Below are 23049 nucleotides of genomic sequence, written 5' to 3'. Positions count from 1 at the left end.
AGTCAATACAGGAAATATCAAGAAGTTAGAAAGTTCAGTCGCAAAAACCATCAAGCGTTTTAATGAAACTGGCTGTCATGAGGACCGCCACAGGAAAGGAAGACCCAGAGTTACTTCTACTGCAGTTACTTACAGTTAACTGCACCTCAGATTGCAGCCCAAATAAATGCTTCACAGAGTTCTAGTAACAGACACATCAACTGCTCAGAGAAGACTGAGTGAATCAGGCCTTCATGGTCAAACTGCTGCAAAGAAACCACTACTAAAGGACACCAATAAAAAGAACAGACTTGCTTGGGCCAAGAAACACAAGCAATGGACAATAGACCAGTGGAAATCTGTCCTTTGGTCTGATTAGTCCAAATTTGCGATTTTTGGTTCCAAACGCAGTGTCTTTGTCAGACACAGAGCTGGTGAATGGATGATCTAAGCATGTGTGGTTCCCACAATGAAGCATGAAGGAGGTGTGATGGTGTGGGGGTGCTTTTCTGGTGACATCATCAGTGTTTTTTTAAAGAATTCAAGGCACACTTAACCATTATGGCTACCACAGCATTTTGCAGCAATACGCCATCCCACCTGGCTTGCGCTTAGTGGGACTATCATTTGTTTTTCAACAGGACAATGACCCAACACACCTCCAGGCTGTGTAAGGGCTATTTGACCAAGAAAGAGAGTGATGGAGTGCTGCATCAGATGACCTGGCCTCCACAATCACCCGACCTCAACCCAATTGAGATGGTTTGGGATGAGTTGGGCCGCAGAGTGAAGGAAAAGCAGGCAACAAGTGCTGAGCATATATGGGAACTCCTTCAAGACTGTTGGAAAAGCATTCGAGGTGAAGCTGGTTGAGAGAATGCCAAGAGTGTGCAAAGCTGTCATCAGGGCAAAGGGTGGCTATTTGAAGAATCTCAAATATAAAATATACATTGATTTGTTTAACAGTGTTTTGGCTACTACATAATCCCATGTGTTATTTCATAGTTTTGATGTCTTCACTATTATTCTACAATGTAGAAAATAGTCAAAATAAAGAACAACCCTTGAATGAGTAGGTGTTCTAAAAACTTTTGACCGGTAGTGTATATATCAACAATATCTAAATAAATCCACACACACACACACCACTAGAGAATATGCAGTATAAGCAAATCCAATGCAAGTCAATAGAGACTGGAGAGAGAGTAATTTGACTAAATTCTCTCTCATCTTAAACATGTTCAGATCTAAATTTTTGGTATATTTCTTGCCTGGACCAAAATTTTAATATACATTTTTGCAAATATATTAAACATAAAAACACCAGATTTACATAAGTATTCAGAACCTATGCTATGAGACTTGAAATTGAGCTCAGGTGCATCCTGTTTCCATTGATCATCCTTGAGATGTTTCCACAATTTGATTGGGGTCCACCTGTGGCAAATTCAATTGACTGGACATGATTTGGAAAGGCCCACACTTGTCCATACAAGGTCCCACAGTTGACAGTGCATGTCAGAGCAAAAATCAAGCTATGACATTGAAGGAATTGTCCGTAGAGCTCAGAGACAGGATTGTGTTAAGGCACAGATCTGGGGAAGGGTACAAAAACATTTCTGCAGCATTGAAGGTCCCAAGAACACAGTGGCCTTCTTAATCCTTAAATTGAAGAAGTTTGGAACCACTAAGACTCTTCCTAGAGCTGGCCGCCAGGCTAAACTGAGGAGGGCCTTGGTCAGGGAGATGACCAATAACTCGATGGTCGATCTGACAGAGCTCCAGAGTTCCTCTGTGGAGATGGGAGAACCTTCCAGAAGGACAACCATCTCTGCAGCATTCCACCAATCAGGCCGTTATGGTAGAGTGGCCAGACGGAAGCCACTCTTAAGTAAATGGAACATGACCACCCGCTTGGAGTTGCCGAAAGGCACCCAAAGGACTCTCAGACCATGAGAAACAAGATTCTCTGGTCTGATGAAACCAAGATTGAACTCTTTGGCCTGAATGCCAAGCTTCACGTCTGGGGGAAACCTGGCACCATCCCTATGGTGAAGCATGGTCGTGGCAGCATCATGCTGTGGGGATGAATTTCAGCGACAGGGAGCCTCAGGATCGAGGGAAAGATGAACGGAGCCAAGTACAGAGAGATGCTTGATGAAAACCTGCTCCAGAGCACTCAGGACCTCATTCTGGGGTGAAGTGCCGTGTAAATGACTTCTTTGCACAATTCTAGCCAGAGTTCCTCTGTCCAATGGCTGTGTTATTTTTCCCATCTTAATCTTCTATTTTTTTGGGCCAGTCTGATATGGCTTTTTCTTTGCAGCTCTGTCTAGAAGGCCAGCATCTCGGAATCGCGTCTTCACTGTTGACGTTGAGACTGTTGTTTTGAGGGTACTATTTAATGAAGCTGCCAGTAGTGGACTTGTGAGGCGTGTTTCTCAAACTAGACACTCTAATGTACTTGCCCTCTTGCTCAGTTGTGCACTGGGGCCTCCCACTCCTCTTTCTATTCTGGATAGAGACAGTTTGCCCTGTTCTGTAAAGGGAGTAGTACACAGTGTTGTACGAGATCTTCAGTTTCTTGGCAATTTCTCGCATGGAATAGCCTTAATTTCTCAGAACAAGAATAGACTGACGAGTTTCAGAAGAAAGGTCTTTGTTTCTGGCCATTTTGAGCCTGTAATCTAACCTACAAATGCTGATACTACAGATACTCAACTAGTCTAAAGAAGGCATGTTTTATTGCTTCTTTAATCAGGACAACAGTTTTCAGCTGTGCCAACATAATTGCAAAAGGGTTTTCTAATTATCAACTAGCTAATCCAAGTTATAATTTTAAAAAGGCTAACACAACGTGCCATTGGAACACAGGAGTGCTGGTTGCTGATAATGGGCCTCTGTACGCCTATGTAGATTTTCCTTCTTTTTTTAATCTTCCGTTTCCAGCTACAATAGTCATTTAAAACATTAATAATGTCTACACTGTATTTCTGATCAATTTGATGTTATTTTAAATGGACAAAAACTTTTCCCTTTCCTTTCAAAAACAAGGACATTTCTAAGTAACCCCAAACTTTTGAATGGTAGTGTATATACCAACAATTATTAAGAACACGTTTAAGATATGAGAAAGAGGGAAAACTCTGAAGTTACTCACTCTCCAGTCTCCATTGACTTGCATTTGCTTATACTGCATGTAGTCTAGGGGTGAGAAAGTGTAGATTTATTTGTATATATAATTTAAACAAGTATTCACATGACTTGATTCATGAAATGTGTCCAAAGACTAAATATAGTACGATACAGAAACAGGTCAAATAACAATACTTTATGCTTTTAAACTATTTATTTCTGAAATGCATTTCAAAATACTCAGGAAACTAGGTGTATGTCGCAGGTCACTACTTCACAGGAGAGCCATTTGAACGTAAACCTTTTTTGTTAGCTAAATGCATTTTTTGGCAGAAATGGAACATGTGAACTGTCATGTACCTTAATAACATACCTGTATGACATCTGTAAATAGGAATACAATTGTTAAATTATGAGCCAAGTTGGTTTAGCCACAGAAAAAGTCAGCAACCTTCCCACTAGCCATGATTGGCTGAGGTAATGAGTGGGCTGGACATGCCGAGAGATGAGTACGGATTGGTCTGCCATATAGCACACTTCTGTCTCTTTGAGCTGGTCAGTAAGTGTAGGTAATCCTGTCTAACGCAGCTTTTTTAATGTATCGTGTAGTAGATCTGTGTAAGTGTTGCTCTCCACTTTCTGAAAGACCGAGTTTTGAAATCAGTGGAATTACAGTATGATATCTAAGGAGATGGAGAAAACACTTGACTCCGGATTACATCTTCAAATTAAGGACAACCATGGCATCCGTGACAGGAAGAAGCGTCCATCTGTGATGTATTCAGGTAAGATAGTCTAGCTCGCTACATTTTCAGATATTACACTTTTCTAATTTTGACAAAGTCATTTTAATTTCAAGTTAAAGTGTACTGTTAGCTAGCTAGCTAACATTACGTGTATGATCTTATTATTTTTTATCTCAGAGCCATTGCTTTGCTAGTTATATCCTAATTGTAGCTAGCTAACATTGAACCTGGTTGGTTAGCTACCTGCATATTCATGCAGGGTAGTAATGTCATGAATTGGGATTATGGTTCATTGTTTACCTAGCTAGCTACATGTCTTAACAAAAGACCACTATGAAAAGTATCCTTTTCAACAGAATGTCACTGCGACAACTGTTGATAGAAGTAGCTGGTAAATGTGCTCTACTCCGATTTCAGAGCACTCTCGTTACTCTCAGAGTAACTGACAAATTAACGCTCAACACCCGCTGAATATGGCCGGTGTCAGTAAACGTTGCCAAAAAAACGTAAATTGTTGCCAGCAACACAGTTGCAGTCACCGACGCTCGGGATAACATAAAAACAGCCTAACCAGCTCTGCTAGGGTGAGAAAATGGTCAGTGAGCGGTTCTCTCATTTGTGTCTGGAAGTAGCTAGCAAGCTTGCCAACGTTAACCAGTTAGCTTGGGCGCTTGACTGTTGTTGTTTAGACAGAACGCGCAGATAAACTCTTAAAGAGGGCAAAAAGCTTAAGAGGGTGTGAACGATGCTGAATGGGTGTAGACAAAGAAGAGCTCTCCAGTAGGTACCAAAACATTCAAAGGCCATTTTCTCAAAAGGGAGTTTACAAGTTTATCAACTTTCAAAGTAGAATTACTTTCCCGTTGTTCCTCAAATGCAGTGTATTATATACCATTTTGTAGCTCTTAATCCAATGTAAAAAAAAAACACTTTCAAATTTTGCTACATAAGACAGAACCAAGGCGGTCGATCACAGTTAAAAAATGTATACATTTCCTCAAAATCCCAACTTAGATTGTCATTATCTATCATACTTCCAGTGTCAATCTTAAAATCTTCAATGTGGCCTGTGTAGACACTTGGACTAACCTACTATGTTGACACCAATGTCATACAATTACACCATATGGAATTTGTCCTGTGGTGCATTTTGATATTGTACTAAATATAGTTCAAGGACGTGAATGGGTTTGAGGTCACTGCCAAGCGAGAGAGAGAACACCGCACTAACTGGCGTAAAGGGCCAGTGTGTTATGTAGCAAAGTGTTATCTGATAGAAGTGGGTGGGCTTTGTGACTGGTTCATTCTGGGACTGACATTGTGGCTGAACCCTCTAAGACCTGGAGCGGGGCTCACTACATCCAGGAGAGGCGAGGCCGGGCCTTTCGCTGCCTTGTCTTGACTGGACCTTCCTCACTTCTGCCCTTTTCTCTCAGACCAGGGGTCTTCAACCTTTTTTTGCCCATGGACCTCCACCCAGGCAAACCGGAGACCCACGGACCCCCATTATATATTTTTTATTTTTCCTTTATTTAACTAGGCAAATCAGTGAAGAACAAATTCTTATTTTCAATAACGGCCTAGGAACAGTGGGTTAACTGCCTTGTTCAGGGGCAGGATGACAGATTTGTACAATACATTCAGTATTGTTGTAATCAACATTTTAAATGATTAGATTTGGTAGATAGTTTTCATTATTTTCACCTCCTACATTGTAATTGGAAGAGGAAGTGTAAACACTAACATAGCCTATTATCTGAAAAAGGGAACTCAAAACACATTTTTGCTAATAACAGCTAATTAGCTGGTTAAACAAAGGTTATCCATGTTTTGGCAAACATGTACTGTACGAGGAGAAGATGAGAGAGCACCAACATCACCTATTCACTCATTTATCAGCTGCAGACAAGCCAATGGAGTTGGTGGGGGGGGGGCATAGAGTTAGCCATTATATTGCAGTCCTAACTATCCAAGGCCAGGCCAGGCCAGGTAGATGACGATGAGACCATGAGTGCTGAACTGAACCAAATACTTATCTTCCCTGGCTGGCAGACAGCTGGCTGTAGATTGATCATGGGACTGTGGGGCATAGGGGTGATGGAGGGGGCTGCGCCAGTGAAACATTAGATTCTGATTACATCGGAGTGGACAGAGAGACTGAATCCTGCTGTGGTATTCACCACACAGCCTGAAGTCACAGTTTATCACCATATCAAACACTTCAGACTGTCAGAGCAGTAGGAGAGAAGCTGAGCTGTGTGTTTAGGTGTGTGTGTGTCCAGATGGCTTCCAAATGGTCTCGCTTGGAGAGGGGGAGGAAGGTGCATATGAGAAATGATCATGAGAGACTGGAGGTTCTCAAACGAGTGTGGGGGTGACAAGATAAATGTGCTACCATGTAAGAAATAGTACAGCATCAGCATTGCACCCTTTAGGGGTGGGGAGAAGGTGGTGCAGGGTCACACACACAGGGGTAGCATCAACACCAGATGACATCTAGCTCAACACATGCCCCGTCACCTGGGTATACCTGGATAGAGCCATTAGTATATGCAAGTCAATATCTCCAGCCACCACAGGGTGCCTCCCCATCAGGCCCCAACACCATCCCCGAACATCTCACTCTATCTGGGGTTCACTTAAGGCCTGTTGGGAGGCCCCCTCCAGCCCTGGATGTACTACCCCCCAAATGAAGAACAGCGCTTGCTCTTTCGCAGGGCACAAAGTTGGAAAGATTAGAGGAGAAAGAGGGATGGATGGAGAGAGAGAGCTTGTCCTCCAACTCAAACCCATTTTGATTCCTCTGATCAGTATCATAATCCACCGCCAAGGAGGCTAATGAAAACCAGAGAGAGAGTAAGCTGACTGAGCATCTCCCTCCTCTTCCAGTCTGGCTGCTTGATATGATCATCCCAGTCAGTCCTGCATTCTTCTATCTTCTGACCCAGCAGGAATTTTAACCTTGTTATTTAGAGAGAGCATTTATTTTGCCAGTTGCCTGCAGCTGTGTGTGGTATCAACACACACACAGACAGACACGTACACGCACGCAGGCACAAATGCAGGCACGCACACGGACGGACACACACAGATGGCGATCGCAGCCAGGATCAGTAAATGCTGATATGCCTCTTATCAAGGTCTTCTGAGGCTTTTTTTTAGGAAAACAGAGGGTGTCAGTCACTCAGACAGGCTAGATAGAGCCCCCATCTCCCGGAGTGTCAGAGCCCATATGTAGTGCAGGAATGCTGCAGCTCGCGTGTTAACCACCACTAACTACAGCCCTCCTCTAGCCTTTTGCCAAATGCCAGAGTTGACAGGTAGGCTGAGGCCGGTGTGTGTGATGTATGTAGTGCTTGCGCGGGTGCGTGTGTTTGCGTGCATGCATGCGTGTGTGTGTCTGTGCGCGTGTGCATGTGTGTGCGCCTTACAGCCAAAGCGCTGTGTATTGCTTGTCTGAAGGTCCCCGGACATCAAACAGCCAGTTGGTCAGCTGAGTCAACAGCGACAGAGGCATAACCTGGCCGTAACCCTGGAGATCAATGGCAGAGTGTGGGTGAGAGGGTGAAAGGGCCACGCCGGGCCGTGTTGGTGGGCTCCATTCCACACCCTTTGATCCCACACAGACGTGAGGTGGGGTGGGCAGACAGAGGGAGAGAGAGATACTAACAGGGAGAGCACTCATAAACAGAGAGGGGAGACTCAGAGTAAGACACACACAATGCTCCCCTCTTTCAAAACCAATAACTCAGTGGGATCATTTTAAAAGGATCTGTCTCAGCTACAGTACACAGAGAGAGCAGCGGTGGCTGATCAAAAGGAGATAGAACATGATTTATTAGCTGAGGTGAACTCTAAAAGGCTTTGGAATGTTTCATTGAGGGGAAGTATCAGCCAAAAGGCCTTTTCAATGGGAACATTGTGCTGTAGTGTGTGTGTGTCTTCATCATCTGATTGACTGAGGTGCTAATAAGTAGTCAGTTTAGTTCAGTGGTAAAGAACACAGCACTCAGACAACAACAGGGTGAGAGAGAAGGGGACAACTAACTGAGGTATGTAGGTGAACAACAACAAGAAACTGTTGGAGCAGTGTCCTCTGACCGTGATGACAGCCACGCACACACACACACACACACACACACACACACACACACACACAGTATTCATAACCCTTGACTTATTCCATTTTGTTGTGTTACAGCCATATATTTTCTCTCTCACCCTTCTACACACAATACCCCATAATGACAAAGTGAAAACATATTCTTTGAAATGTTTGCACATTAATTGAAAATGAAAAACAGAAATATCTAATTTACATAAGTATTCCCACCCCCGAGTCAATACATGTTAGAATCACATTTGGCAGCGATTGTACAATATTTGCCCATTATTCTGTTCAAAATTACTCAAGCTCTGTCAAATTGTTTATCATTTGTTTAACATGAAATACCCCTGAAAATGTTTACAATTACAAGCATACCCATAACATGATGCAGCCACCACTATGCTTTAAAATATGGAGAGTGGTACTCAGTAATATGTTGCATTAGATTTGCCCCAAAGATAACACTTTGTATTCAGGACATAGAGTTCATTTCTTTGCAGTACTACTTTAGTGCCTTGTTGCAAACAGGATGCATGTTTTGTAATATTTTTAAAATTCTGTACAAGCTTCCTTTTCACTCTGTCAAATGGCTTAGTATCGTGGAGTAACTACAATGTTGTTGAGCCATCTTCAGTTCTCCTATCGCAGCCATTGAACTCTGTAATTGTTAAAGACACCATTGGCCTCATTGTGAAATCCCTGAGCAGTTTCCTTCCTCTAAGGTAATGGAGTTTGTCGTCTTTGTCGTGACTGAGTTTATTGATACACCATCCAAAGTGTAATTAATAATTCCACATTGCTCAAAGGGATATTCTTTTATATTTATTGTTACATATCTACAAATAGGCACCCTTCTTTGCGAGGCATTGGAAAACCTCCCTGGTCTTTGTAGTTGAATGTGTGTTTGAAATTGTATCTGTGGGGTACGCGATTATTGCACATGCACACACAACTTATTATGTGACTTGTTAAGCACATTTTTACTCCTGAACTTATTTAGGCTTGCTATAACAAAAGTGGTTGAATACTTATTGACTGAAGACATTTCAGCTTTCATTTTTAATGAATTAGTTACATTTTTCAAAAACATAATACCCTATAATGTCAGTGGAGTTATGTGTAGGCCAGTGACAACAATCTCAATTTAATTTTAAATTCTGGCTGTAACAAAACAAAATGTAGAAAAAGTCCTTTCTGAAGGCACTGTAGGAACACACACACTGTAGAGAAAGTCCTTTCTGAAGGCACTGTGAACACACACACTGTAGAGAAAGTCCTTTCTGAAGGCACTTTACGAACACACACACTGTAGAGAAAGTCCTTTCTGAAGGCACTGTAGGAACACACACACTGTAGAGAAAGTCCTTTCTGAAGGCACTGTAGGAACACACACACTGTAGAGAAAGTCCTTTCTGAAGGCACTGTGAACACACACACTGTAGAGAAAGTCCTTTCTGAAGGCACTGTGAACACACACACTGTAGAGAAAGTCCTTTCTGAAGGCACTGTAGGAACACACACACTGTAGAGAAAGTCCTTTCTGAAGGCACTGTAGGAACACACACACTGTAGAGAAAGTCCTTTCTGAAGGCACTTTACGAACACACACACTGTAGAGAAAGTCCTTTCTGAAGGCACTGTGAACACGCACACTGTAGAGAAAGTCCTTTCTGAAGGCACTGTAGGAACACACACACACTGTAGAGAAAGTCCTTTCTGAAGGCACTGTGAACACACACACTGTAGAGAAAGCTGTGGAGGAAAGGGGGGAGGGCGGCTAAATCTTATGTGCAAAAATCAGCTTTTAACTTGACAGTGTAGCCTATACCTTGAGCCCCAAAACATGAAAGTGTCAGAGCCCCAGGGCTTTTTTAACAGGAGCTTTTGAAGTGTACGTTTACAATAAACACAACATTTAAAACCTAGGATTACCACTCCGTTTTCACAGCTGTTTGGAAGCCAATTCCAACATTTTTAAATATGCTTTCTTTTTATTGGTTTTGATTTGACTTGAGGGTGGAAATAAAGTTACACTTTTTTTGTTAAAATGTCCCAATGCGACATGCAGGGGTATTCAACTCCAGAGCCTGCTGCTTTTCTGTTGTACCTGATTATTAATTGCACCCGTCTAAATCAGTCCCTGATTAGAGGGGAACAATAAAGAAATGCAGTGGCACTGGTTTTGAAGTCCAGAGTCAGGGTTGGGTAGGTTACTTTCTAAATGTATCTGTTACAGTTACTAGTCACCTGTCCAAAATTGTAAATCAGTAGCTTAACTTTTGGATTACCCAAACTCATTAATTACAGCCACAAAGTCATAAAATCTGGTTTTAAATGTAAACCTAACCTTAACCCTAACGTTAACCACACTGCTAACCCCTAATGCCTGACCCTAACCTTCAATTAAGACCAAAAAGCTCATTTTTGTTTTCATTAATTTTAACAATATCGCCAATGTCAACCTGCTTAAGAGGCATTAGAAGAAGACAAAAATGAATATTACCAATTGAACAACATCCATTGCAGGATAAATCAATGTTAGATTAGTTAGTTATCTTCTTAAATGAAACTTGTTTTTGACTGTATGGAGAACAATACCATGGGTGAGTTTAGAAGGGAGAAACTCGCTGAAACTTTAATTCCATAGGTTGGGTACCGCACTATGCAGCTGTTGCAAGTAGAGGTTGACCGATTAAATCGGAATGGCTGATTAATTGGGGCCGATTTCAAGTTTCCATAACAATCGATAATCAGCATTTGTGGACACCGATCATGTCCTATTACATTGCACTCCACGAGGAGACTGCGTGGCAGGCTGACTACCTGTTTTACGAGTGCAGCAAGGAGCCAAGGTAAGGTGCTAGCTAGCATTAAACTTATCTTATAAAAAAAACAATCAATCTTAACATAAATCACTAGTTAACTACACATGGTTGATGATATTACTAGTTCATCTAACTTGTCCTGCGTTGCATATAATCGATGCGGTGCCTGTTAATTTATCATTGAATCACAGCCTACTTCGCCAAACGGGTGATTTAACAAGCGCATTCGTGAAAAATGTCGTTGCGCCAATGTGTACCTAACCATAAACATCAACGCCTTTCTTAAAATCAATACACAGTATACATTTTTTAACCTGCATATTTAGTTCATATTGCCTGCTAACATTAATTTATTTTAACTAGGGAAATTGTGTCACTTCTCTTACGTTCATTGCACGCATAGTCAGGGTATATGCAACAGTTTGGGCCGCCTGGCTCGTTGTGAAATAATAAGACTTTTACGTAATTATGACATAACATTGAAGGCTGTGCAATGTAACAGCAATATTTAGACTTATGGATTCCACCTGTTAGATAAAATACGGGACGGTTCCGTATTTCACTGAAAGAATAAATGTTTTGTTTTCGTTATGATAGTTTCCGGATTCGACCATATTAATGACCTAAGGCTCGTATTTCTGTGTGTATTATATTATAATTAAGTCTATGATTTGATAGAGCAGTCTGACTGAGCGGTGGAAGGCAGCATCAGGCTCGTAAGCATTCATTCAAACAGCACTTTACTGCGTTTGCCAGCATCTCTTCGCAATGCTTCAAGCATTGCACTGTTTATGACTTCAAGCCTATCAACTCCTGAGATTAGGCTGGCAATGCTCAAGTACCTATTAGAACATCCAATAGTCAAAGGTATATGAAATACAAATGGTATAGAGAGAAATAGTCCTATAATAACTACAACCTAAAACTTCTTACCTGGGAATATTGAAGACTCATGTTAAAAGGAACCACCATCTTTCATATGTTCTCATGTTCTGAGCAAGGAACTTAAACGTTAGCTTTTTAATGTGGCACATATTGTACTTTTTCTTCTTCACCAACTTGAACATGTTTCATTATTTATTTGACTAAATAGATTTTATTGATGTATTATATTAAGTTAAAATAAGTGTTCAATCAGTATTGTTGTAATTCTCATTATTACAACTAATATCAAATCAAATGTATTTGTCACATACACATGGTTAGCAGATGTTAATGCGAGTGTAGCGAAATGCTTGTGCTTCTGGTTCCGACAATGCAGTAATAACCAACGAGTAATCTAACCTAACAATTCCAAAACTACTACCTCATATACTCACAAGTGTCAAAAAAAATTGGCAGATTAATCGGTATCGGCTTTTTTTTGGTTCTCCAATAATAAGTATCGGCGTTAAAAAAATCATATTTGGTCGACCACTAGTTGCAAGAGCACATTTTATGCTGGCTGACCACTGGGGCATACTCATTACGCCGATTCTGTTGCAAAACCTTTCTTAAACGAAAGCAAACAGAACGAAACGGAGAGAGTTCTACCTGAATTTGTCCAAGAGAAACTCTCGTTTTACTCTGTTTGCTTCCATTTGGTTCTTAAACAGTAAATGGATTCCTTAATGAATATACCCCTGGTCGCCAAAACAATGATTGATAGGCAGCTTAAACTTCTTCAATTAAACCATTATTGGGGTAAAAAACACATATACATTTGTGAACAGCCATCCACATTCAAAAAATCTACAATGCATAAGGCGCAAATAGCTAAATGAGAGAGCAGCAGTGTGAATCACATCAATGCGCTATGCAGCCTAGATATCAATAATAAGTGATATCTGTATTGCCCGTAGGCTACACCACTGCTGTCATCCTTACCTCCAAGTGTTTATTCAAGTTGGAAAATGACTGCAGCATTATCTTTGGAAGACTTAGCTTGGACTACAAAAGCCTATTCCTGCTTTTTTCCCGCAATCCATCAAACGCATCTGGTGTGTCATCATAGTGTTCTCTGACTTGTAATCAGACTCGCTCAGATTGAACAAATTTAAACATGCGCCTTTTTTCAATGCTGATTTTAATGTCATTGAGAAAACAGAAAGGTGTTAAATATTTTTTTTGCACAAAACATCCTTTATGAATTTAAAAGTCATCCTAGAAGTAATCATTTCGTTTTTCAAAATAATCTGTCATCTCAATACTGAATACATTTATCTGTTACATGTAATCCGTTACTCCCCAACCCTGTCCAGAGTTGAGTTTGAGGGCGATAGAGGGTGACCGCTTAATCTGTCTAAATAGATGATATGATAAAAGCCTGAGGATCTAATTACATATTTATAAGGATCTGTGTAATACACTATCTACAATGTGCTGAGCATTTAGCCTAGTGCTAGCTTGGTGCCATCCACAGATTATTATTGCTGGATGATCCCAGGTGGTTGTTTTGGCTGACTACAGGAGTAGCTGCTAGTGCTGCTCATCTGGACGAGCACAATCATCTTTGGTCAATTAAAAAAAGAACAAAGACTTCAGTTCTCCTAGCCAGGTCTAATCTGACAAACTGATTATTATAGTAAGCACATGATATTGGCACAACATAGATAATGGGTTTGCAAGAGGATGAGTTGTGGATGAGCAGAGATCAGTGGAGGATCTGTATGTGGCTGGCTGACTCACCCGCTCGTTGCAGGCCGCTGTCGTCCTCAGCTTCTCCTCAATCTCCTTCCCGATCATCTGCACCGTCACCTGGGTCTGCTTGATGGCTCTCTGTGCTGTGTGGAGCCTAGAAAGTACAGGGAGGAAGAAAATCAGGATATTAATCAAAAGGCTCTCTACCACAGGAACTCAACAGACATGTACTGTATAATAGAGGATGCTTATGTGATGCTGACAGATTTACATTACAACTGCAGGAGAATAAATAAATAACTATACAGAAGAACAGAGGTCCGACTCTCTTCTATGGACAGCGTAATGTCAGCCATCTTGTTAGCTGCGCTATTTGTTAATGTTATATAGGTTTGTTTGCAGGACAGAGGGAGGAAGTATGAGTTATGATGGACCACATGTGTGTTCTTAATTTGTGGCGAGAGTTTGTTTCCCCTCATTGTTTCTTTTCCTAATTTACTGGGGTTTCATCTATTTTTGTGCTGTGTTGTCTCCAAATGTCTCAAAAGTTAATGAAAGTTCCAAATTAACAAAGGACAAAGCAGGATTTGAGAACGTTGAAAGTAAAGTTCATTAAAGTAACTCTTAAGATGTAGTCCTATAGATTCAGGGGACATATCAGGTTCTCAAATACCCAAGAACCACAAATAACCCACCAGTATTTTAATCACTTTTATTTTCTAATATATCTAACCACAATTTAAGGCTTCAATGTTGCCCTATGGACCTAAACATACTAAATCCAGACCACTGAGAGAAACCTCAACGGGCCATTTAATAAACCCTCACCACAAACATGGAAGACATTCCCAAAACTTTTGGGTACTGAAGTCATTCATTCATTGTCCTCTCTGGAGAGGGAACAATAACAACAATACCAAAAGACAAGCCTAAACGTTATTGCAGCTATCAATCACAGACTTGATTAACTCTCCAAGTATGCTTTCAACAGCTCCAGGCCTCATGGGGAGGGAGGGAGAGAGGGAGACTGAGATGCTCCCCACAACAGAGCTGCCCCAGGGACACATCTAATAGGAACAGACAACCATCACACCAGGCTGAGATATGAGGGTCCTCCTCACACGCAGTAGGGCAGGCATTAGCAATAATATTGTCAGAGAGACTCGAGATCATCCTTGTTTTGTCTAATTTACAGACACGCTCAATGGGAGGTAAGCGTTAGATGTGGCAGTGTCTGACCCATTCTCTCTCTCATCTACAGTATGAATGGTTCTACCATCTGGTCTGGGGGCTCCCGGTGGAGAGATGTGGTTATCTTTCAGCCCCCCTGCCCCAACTTTCCAACCCACCATTCTTCCAGTCACATCATTCCACCTCTTTCTGAAGCAGGCTGTTCCTCACATCTCCATCCTACAATCCCTCCTTCTGTCTATTGTTCGCTACTAGTGAACTCTGAGGATGATCTAAGAACGTGCTGCCTGGCCTGTGTTTAATAGTAATATCGCAGTACTTAACCTAGATAATGCTAAGGCAGATTCCCGCCCCAAACCAATATGCATAGTCTTCAGTCAATCAATGCACCAAAACCAGTGCAGAATTCTTCAGCTTTTGGCTGAATCAGTGGACTTGGTGTAAGCCACAAAGACTATTTTAAGGGCCCAGTATTGTGGATAATCCTGTACTGGTGCCAAAACACTCTGCGATCTTTCATACTCCACTTCTGGGGCCTTTTAAACTGTCATCAGGGTCCAGGTATACTGAGGGCTGGTGGTTTCCCCTTCCTCTAGTACTTATAACATCATGGGAATATTCAACCACAACTTTCTTCTAAAATTCCTACTATGCTTCTTTCTTTGAAATTCTCGAGCATTCTCAACACCTCACTTCGGAGCACGAATCTGAAAATAAGCCTTTTTGGTCTTTCCCAATTTACCACAATCTCTAAATTGATCAAAAACATTTAACAAAATTGGTCTCTGTGACTACGGACATCTTTCTTCACTACGTGACTGCAACCACCTGGGTCCACACATGCCTCTCTCTCTCTCTCTCTCTCTCTCAGTAAAGGTTACATTAAGCAGGGTGGCGTGGAGCCAGTCTTTTCGGATAAACGTCCCTCTTTTCACTCACGTATCCCATATCCGTTGCTTTCGTTCCTCAATTTTCTTAAATGAGGTAATTGGCTAAATCAGTGAGGCTAAAAACTCCATTCCTCTATCCATGCTGAACAAGGCAGCTAGTTGTCTGCCAATAAGTCATCTAGGCTACATACATCATGGGCCTTTTGGGGTCGGGGTGGTGAAGGGGGGGGGTACTCTGGTGCAGCTCTTTCCCACTGCTTGCACTTGAATGTGGTCCATGTGTGAGCAGCAGCTCTGGGTATTAGTCCATGGACTATATACACTCGCCTCTCATGATGCAACAACCACTTGTGGTTGAGTTCATAGTGGTTGCAGTGGGGAACGTGGTTATGGCAGAGTGAGAATGTGGCCTGTGGTCATGGAAGAAGTGGAAGTGGGGAATTTGAGTAACTTTACGGGACTGTTGAGAAAAGGGGTTTTGCTTCGGTATGCAGTCCCTCAGAGCCTTCCTGGAACTGCCTCTTTTACTGGGTTTTATGCCTGACCCTCCATAAAATTGGTTTCCACTAATCCAGCTCTGAGATATTTCCACAGATCTAGGGTGCCTCCAGCCCCCTCCATGTTTTTTCATTAAAAACGCTGTTCCTCAGACACCTCAGGATATTACTGTGTGTGGTAGGAGGACGGAGCCCAGACCAACATTCATCACTCCTGTATCTTCAGTAAGTGGGGTCAGACACTAACTTCTAATGATTTCACACTAAGAACGGAGGGAGGGAAACAATCTTGACTACAATCATTCACTTTTCTTCCCATTTCAACCTGCCTGGGAAGACAACGATAGCCGTTGGAGATAGTCCTAGGAAACGTCAGAGCAAAGCCATTTTGACAGCTTTATCAGTCCGAGGTGATTGCGATGAAGGAATCTGATATGGCCACTTCCCCTAGGTGAGTGCTGTTATCTCCCCAGACCTTCACGCATGTCTGAAACCCTTATCAGCTCTACCAGTCTGAGGCTAGGAGGGCCAGGGCCCCTGGACCACAGGGGGGAGGGGGGTGAACAAATCCCATGCAACTATGCCCTCACTGGGGCAGTACAACCACCAGGCTGGCACAAACTCCTCCAGAAAACCCACTGAACGATAAAACAACTTTCCTTTTCTACAACAGTGAAAATGACAACTAGGGATTACTTGGAGTTACAATTCAAATAAGTACGCATTTCAGATGTGCTTCAAAAGGACATTCAGTCCTTGATTTAAGATCTATAGGCATCTGACAATAATAACATCTGTTGGCTTTAAACATTAAATCAGTTGGTGGGTGAATGCCTGATAAAAGCATGTTGATTACAACAACATTTTTGAACTCTCCCTAAACAGACAGCTGCTTGGAAGCCATCTTTAAAGAATTGTTGTTTGCGATGCTGCGTCTCACAGAATAAAGGAGGAAAGAAGTAAGGGTTGATGGATTTATGAGGTGCAAAATCAATGAACATTGTAATAAATACAACAATGGCATTGACTTTGTAACCTCATACACATCCAGTACGTAGTAACTCCTTCCAGAGTGGCCTCCCCAAAGCACTGGCTCTGATGGCCTGTCCCATTCATGGATTCATTTCCCCAACTGATGATCTCCAAATAAATATTTACCATGGTTTATACATAGAGCAACAGGCCAGCAAACCCAATCTCGCAATCAGTGCCGAGCAACAGCAAAGGCAGATGTATCATCTGGTTTACAGAGATAAAGGTAGGAAAACAACTAGGGGAAAAGAGAGAGAAAAGAAAAGAGAAATATAGAGAGAAAGAGAGAAAGAGGACAAAGGGCAATCAGTGAAGTACAAACACCATTGTAAATGCAACCCATATTAGCGGATTCTTTATTTTCCATGTTGTACTTCAACTATTTGCACATTTTCACAACACTGTACATTGCCATAATATACCATTTGAGTGTAATGTTTACTGTTAGTTTTATTGTTTATTTCACTTTTGTTTATTGTCCATTTAATTTGCTTTGGCAATTTAAACATGTTTCCCATGCCGATAAAGCCTTTCAAATTGAATTGAAAGAAGAAGAAATATCCCATCCTCTGTCCCTCTGGAGAATAGAGTAGGGGCACATTGAAACAAAACACATTTCATTGCCTTATATAGCATTGGGGGTTGGGGTCTTGCTCTCCTCAATCACAAAGCAGTTGATGAGATAGCTTAAAGCCTGGGTCGATTCCATTTTTCCACAATGGCTTGTAGCGGTTCTCTGTTTTTGTTCGTAATCATGCATTTTTCATCCCCCCCTCATATCGTTCCGACACTGTGCTTTTTGTTTTGAGAGACCGCTTGACGTCGGGGGCATGGAAACATTTTGTGGATCTTTTGTGTTAGAGAGAAAACGCGAGGAAGCGAGGTACAGTTGGTATCTAAGAAAATATAATAAGAGGGAGGAGGGGAGGAGGTTGACAAAACACTTTTCTTTTGCTGTGTGATACGATACGGTTTCATTTCTGAAATGCTCTTATATCAGGTGACAAGAGATTGGGGCCCTTGTTTATGTTTTTGGCCCCTCTCCACCTCCGCTTCCACTTCCTCGGTCTACAGATATAGGTCATACACACAGAAAGACACAAACACCTTACAGACAGGCCTGGAACATAGGCTGGTTGAGAAACAACTAGATCAGACATGTACTTTTACTGAACGGACTAATTAGTTCAAAACTACTCATCGGAGCATATCGATTAAATCAACCATAAAATAATTCTGACTGTTTGATCTTACAAATGAAACCAATAGAATACATTCACACCCGTAGTAATTTGTATCTTAGAAATAAAATAAAACCCCAAAATAGATTGTATGTTTTACAGATAACACAAATATGTAACAGGTACCCAACAACGGCCAAACAACATAAAGCAAGGGGGAAGAGAGGCAGAGGGGTGACATAGTTGGAAAACCAAATAAACACCTTCCATTCTGCCACATACCTGGACCTCAACAGCAGGGCAGAGAATGTCAACACATTTTACCCTGTCGCTATTCACCTCAAATTTCACCATTGTCCCCCTATGTACATGGAGGGGGAGATAAGATTGTCCCCCCCGCAGAAAATATTTTGGTGCGCCTGCTCTCTGTGGATGGATGGATGGATGGATGGATGCCTCATTACTGACTTCCTCCAAGATGTTGTAAGTCAACAAGCTTGGTTTACAATACATGGCAACTTAAGAGAGAAATGCATGCTGGGAAACCCCATGAGCAACCCTGAGAAATGATACTTTAGTCTTCTAGGGTCAGAGAGAGGCCAGGCCCATCCCACTTGATTACAGACTAGAGGTTCCCACCTCCTCCCCTGCCACCAGAGAAACCCCCCTCACCTCAGCCTAAACCCAAAGTGTCCTTCTAGGTCAATAAAGCTGCCGGGGGTAATGAACCCAACAATAAACAACTAATATCCTTACCGCACGAAGACTTGCCTTTTACCACCACTGTTACATCAATTAGGATCAAAGTTAGGGCCTAGCGTGCCTACTCCCCTGACAGCGGTGTTCGCTGACCGCCAGCGAGCGATGTTGGCCCCGGAAGGAAGAAAGAGATATAGCCTAAACAACCAGGAGCAGGAACACTCAGTCTACATGGGCACCAAACAGAACGAATTAGAGAGGAACTACATGAAATTGTCTAATAAGAAAAGCGTGATTTTTGTTAATTAATTTGCTACGGTGTTCACTAATTAACAAGACCCAGGAGTGTTCATGGGCCTAGTGGCTGGAAAAAAACAAAGAATGCAGGCTAGTGGCATGGCGTGTGAGACTCTTAGTTTCTCCCATTTGAAACACCTTGAAAATTAAAAAAAGACAAAAACATGTCTATAATGTCTTGATATAACTCTAATATACTAAACGTGAGAATGTAACTAACTCATAGAACACATGAAATAGTAGTCTAACGCATGATTTTAGGGATAGCGAAGAAAAAGAGATTTCCACACTAAGTTTGGAGCACAGGGGAATGTTAGGGTGAATAGCTGCAAAAGAATGGCCCAGAGGACCACATCTTACAACAGGAGTCCCTCAGCACCTACTGGGTTTGTTTTGATACCGCCCAAGTATACTCCTGAGGTGTGATAGCAAAATAGCATAGATACGTCCATATTATGCACAGTGATTTGGGGTTTAGTAGCCAGTTTGTTTTCTGTAGTCTGAATGGTGGCGTTGGGACCCTGGGGGGTCAGCTCTCTGGGCCTGGAGTGGGCCAGCTGTTTAAATGGGTCCTCTTAATCTGGCCCAGAACAATATCCTGTGGCTGAGAGCCGGCAGGAAACACACACGACTGCTATGAGGCAAGGCACTAACTACAGGAAAGGCTTATCACCTCCCCTAGACACTGGGTCAGGGCAGACCCCTCTAGCCTTCACAGTAGAACACTGCCTCCGTTTTCACACACTGAACAGACACAAACATTCACACGAGGGAGGGAGGTCAGTAAAATAAATAATCTGAGAATACAGAGAAAGAACAACGTGGCATTGATAGAGGGGAAAAAGATTCATCTGACAATGTGTTAAGAGCGTGGAATTCTGTGGATCATCTGTTCAACAACTTTGTGTAGAGCCTATTGGTTGAGTGAAACAATCATATTGCGATAGATTCAACATTTTATCAGCCAATATACACAGAGTGTACCAAACATTTGGAACACCTGCACTTTCCATGACAGACTGACCCAGATGAAAGATATGATCCTAATTGATGTCACCTGTTAAATCAGTGTAGATGAAGGGGAGGAGACAGGTTAAAGATGGATTTTTAAACCTTGAGACAATTGAGACAAGGATCGTGTATGTGTGCCATTCAGATGGTGAATGGGCAAGGCCAACTATTTAATTGCCATTGAACGGGGTATGGTAGTAGATGCCAGGCGCACTGGTTTCAGTGTGTCAAGAACTGCTTTTACGCTCAACAGTTTGTATCAAGAATGGTCCACCACCCAAAGGACATCCAGAAACTGGAATTCGGTGAATCAGCCCATGTTTTTCCACTCTTCAATTGTCCAGTGTTGGTGATTGAGTGTCAACTGGAGCCGCTTCAGTTTTTAGCTGAAAGGAGTGGAACCGGTGTGGTCGTCTGCAGCAATAGCCCATCGGTGACAAGGACCAACGAGTTGTGCGTTCCAAGATGCCGTTCTGCACACCACTGTTGTAATGTGCTATTATTTGCCTGTTTGTGGCTCACCTGTTAGCTTAGCTTGCACGATTCATTTTGTTCTCCTTCGACCACTCATCAACTAGCTGTTTTCGGCCACAGGAGTGCCGATGACCGGATGTTTTTGTTTGTCATTCTATTCTCGGTAAAACCTAGACACTGTCATACGTGAAAAGCTCAGGAGGATGGAGGTTTCTCAGATATTGGAATGGGCACGCCTGGCACCGATGATCATACCATGCTCATCCCATTCCCCCAACCAACATGTCTCCATCCAAACCCCCCACCCCTGGAAACCATGTTTACCACCCTTTTGCACACCCCCTAGCAACTAAGATTGCGCCCACTTCCACATCATATGGAGGATATGAGCCAACCTGATTTAGGGAACACAGTGAACAGTTGGAGCCCATCTCATCGTAAAACATTTTATTAGTGTTTAATACAGTCTGTGAACAAACTTAAAATATTTAAGTTGATGATTTGGATTATGGGATGCCAAGGTCATATTTGTTCATATTCTGTTCCAGTTAAAGGGTTGTTCAAACTCAGAATATAAGCTTTCCAAAAGTTGTTTATATATTTTAGAGATCAGTCCTTTCGGGATGGTTAGGTAGTTTGGTTTCCCAAGGAACTCCTAAGATCTAATTATAGAAAAAAAAGATTTGAGTATGTTTTATTTGTTTTTCAAATCTTTGCATTTTGTCAAACCACTACTGTCCATGATATCGGCAAGGGTACGGATTCAAAGCTTGGACCATTGGGGGTTGCAAAAGGACGCCTTCAATATAGCAGGGAGTTATTGTGAAATATTGGAGTATTGACATGTAATTTTGATTCCCAGTTGCATTGTTTTTCAATTTTGCACCAAATAGAAATAGTGTGCACAATAATAGGACCAAAGCATAGTTCATAATGTCTAAGGGATGTATCAGTGAAGACCACCTCTTCCAAGGCAATAAGAGACACCATATTTCTCTCTATACTAAGAAAAGGGGCAGAATAATCATGTCTAAACCAATTTAGGGCGAAATGCAAATGCCTGGAAATACAATTGAAATGTTTGGCACGAATAGTCCTTGCCATATTTGAAACCGCACTATGGATTTTATCCCAATAGCTAGAAGGGGGAGACAAGAGAAGCATTGAACTACAGAAATTCAGCTGTTGCAATATTCATTTTGACAATAAATAAACTCAGCAAAAAAAAGAAAACAACCCTTTTTCAGTACCCTGTCTTTCAAAATAATTAATAGAAATCCATATAACTTCACAGATCTTCATTGTAAAGGGTTTAAACATAGTTTCCCATGCTTGTTCAATGAACTATAAACAATTAATGAACATGCACCTGTGGAACGGTCATTAAGACACTAACAGCTTACAGACAGTAGGCAAATAAGGTCACAGTTAAGAAACCTTAGGACACTAAAGAGGCCTTTCAACAGACTCTGAAAAAAAATCCAAAATAAAGATGCCCAGGGTCCCTGCTCATCTGTGTGAAAGAGCCTTAGGCATGCTGCAAGGAGGCATGAGGACAGGGCAACAAATTGCAATGTCCGTACTGTGAGACGCCTAAGACAGCGCTACAGGGAGACAGGACGAACAGCTGATCGTCCTCGCAGTGGCAGACCACATGTAACAATAACAACACCTGCACAGGATCGGTACATCTGAACATCACACCTGTGGGACAGGTACAGGAAGGCAACACAACAACTCCCCGAGTTACACCAGGAATGCACAATCCCTCCATCAGTGCTCAGACTGTCTGCGAGAGGCTGGACTGGAGGGCTTGTAGGCCTGTTGTAAGGCAGGTACTCACCAGACATCACCGGCAACAACTTAGTCTATGGGCACAAACCCACCGTCGCTGGACCAGACAGGACTGGCAAAAAGTACTTTCACTGACGAGTCGTGGCTTTGTCTCACCAAGGATGACTGTCAGATTCGCGTTTATCGTCGAAGGAATGAGCGTTACACCGAGGCCTGTACTCTGGAGCGGGATCAATTTGGAGGTGGAGGGTCCGTCATGGTCTGGGGCGGTGTGTAACAGCATCATCAGACAATCTCAACGCTGTGCGTAACAGGGAAGACTTCCTCCTCCCTCATGTGGTACCCTTCCTGCAGGCTCATCCTGACATGACCCTCCAGCATGACAACGCCACCAAGCATACTGCTTGTTCTGTGCGTGATTTCCTGCAAGACAGGAATGTCAGTGTTCTGCCATGGCCAGCGAAGAGCCTGGATCTCAATCCCATTGAGCACATCTGGGACCTGTTGGATTGGAGGGTGAGGGCTATTCCCTCCAGAAATGTCCAGGAACTTGCAGGTGCCTTGGTGGAAG

General features: G+C 42.2%; 1 protein-coding gene across 1 annotated transcript in view; it reads right to left on the bottom strand.

The window, feature by feature from the left end:
- Positions 1–23049, bottom strand: part of LOC115105565 (UV radiation resistance-associated gene protein-like) — a 149293-nt gene that overhangs the window by 91514 nt on the left and 34730 nt on the right. The window contains exon 7 of the mRNA XM_029627747.2: positions 13461–13566. Coding sequence (XP_029483607.2) covers positions 13461–13566 — 106 coding nt within the window. The remainder of the gene's footprint in view (positions 1–13460; positions 13567–23049) is intronic.

This window comes from Oncorhynchus nerka, linkage group LG22 (genome assembly GCF_034236695.1).
Source record: "Oncorhynchus nerka isolate Pitt River linkage group LG22, Oner_Uvic_2.0, whole genome shotgun sequence".
NCBI lineage: Eukaryota > Metazoa > Chordata > Actinopteri > Salmoniformes > Salmonidae > Oncorhynchus > Oncorhynchus nerka.
This window is presented reverse-complemented; position numbering and strand designations above follow the sequence as displayed.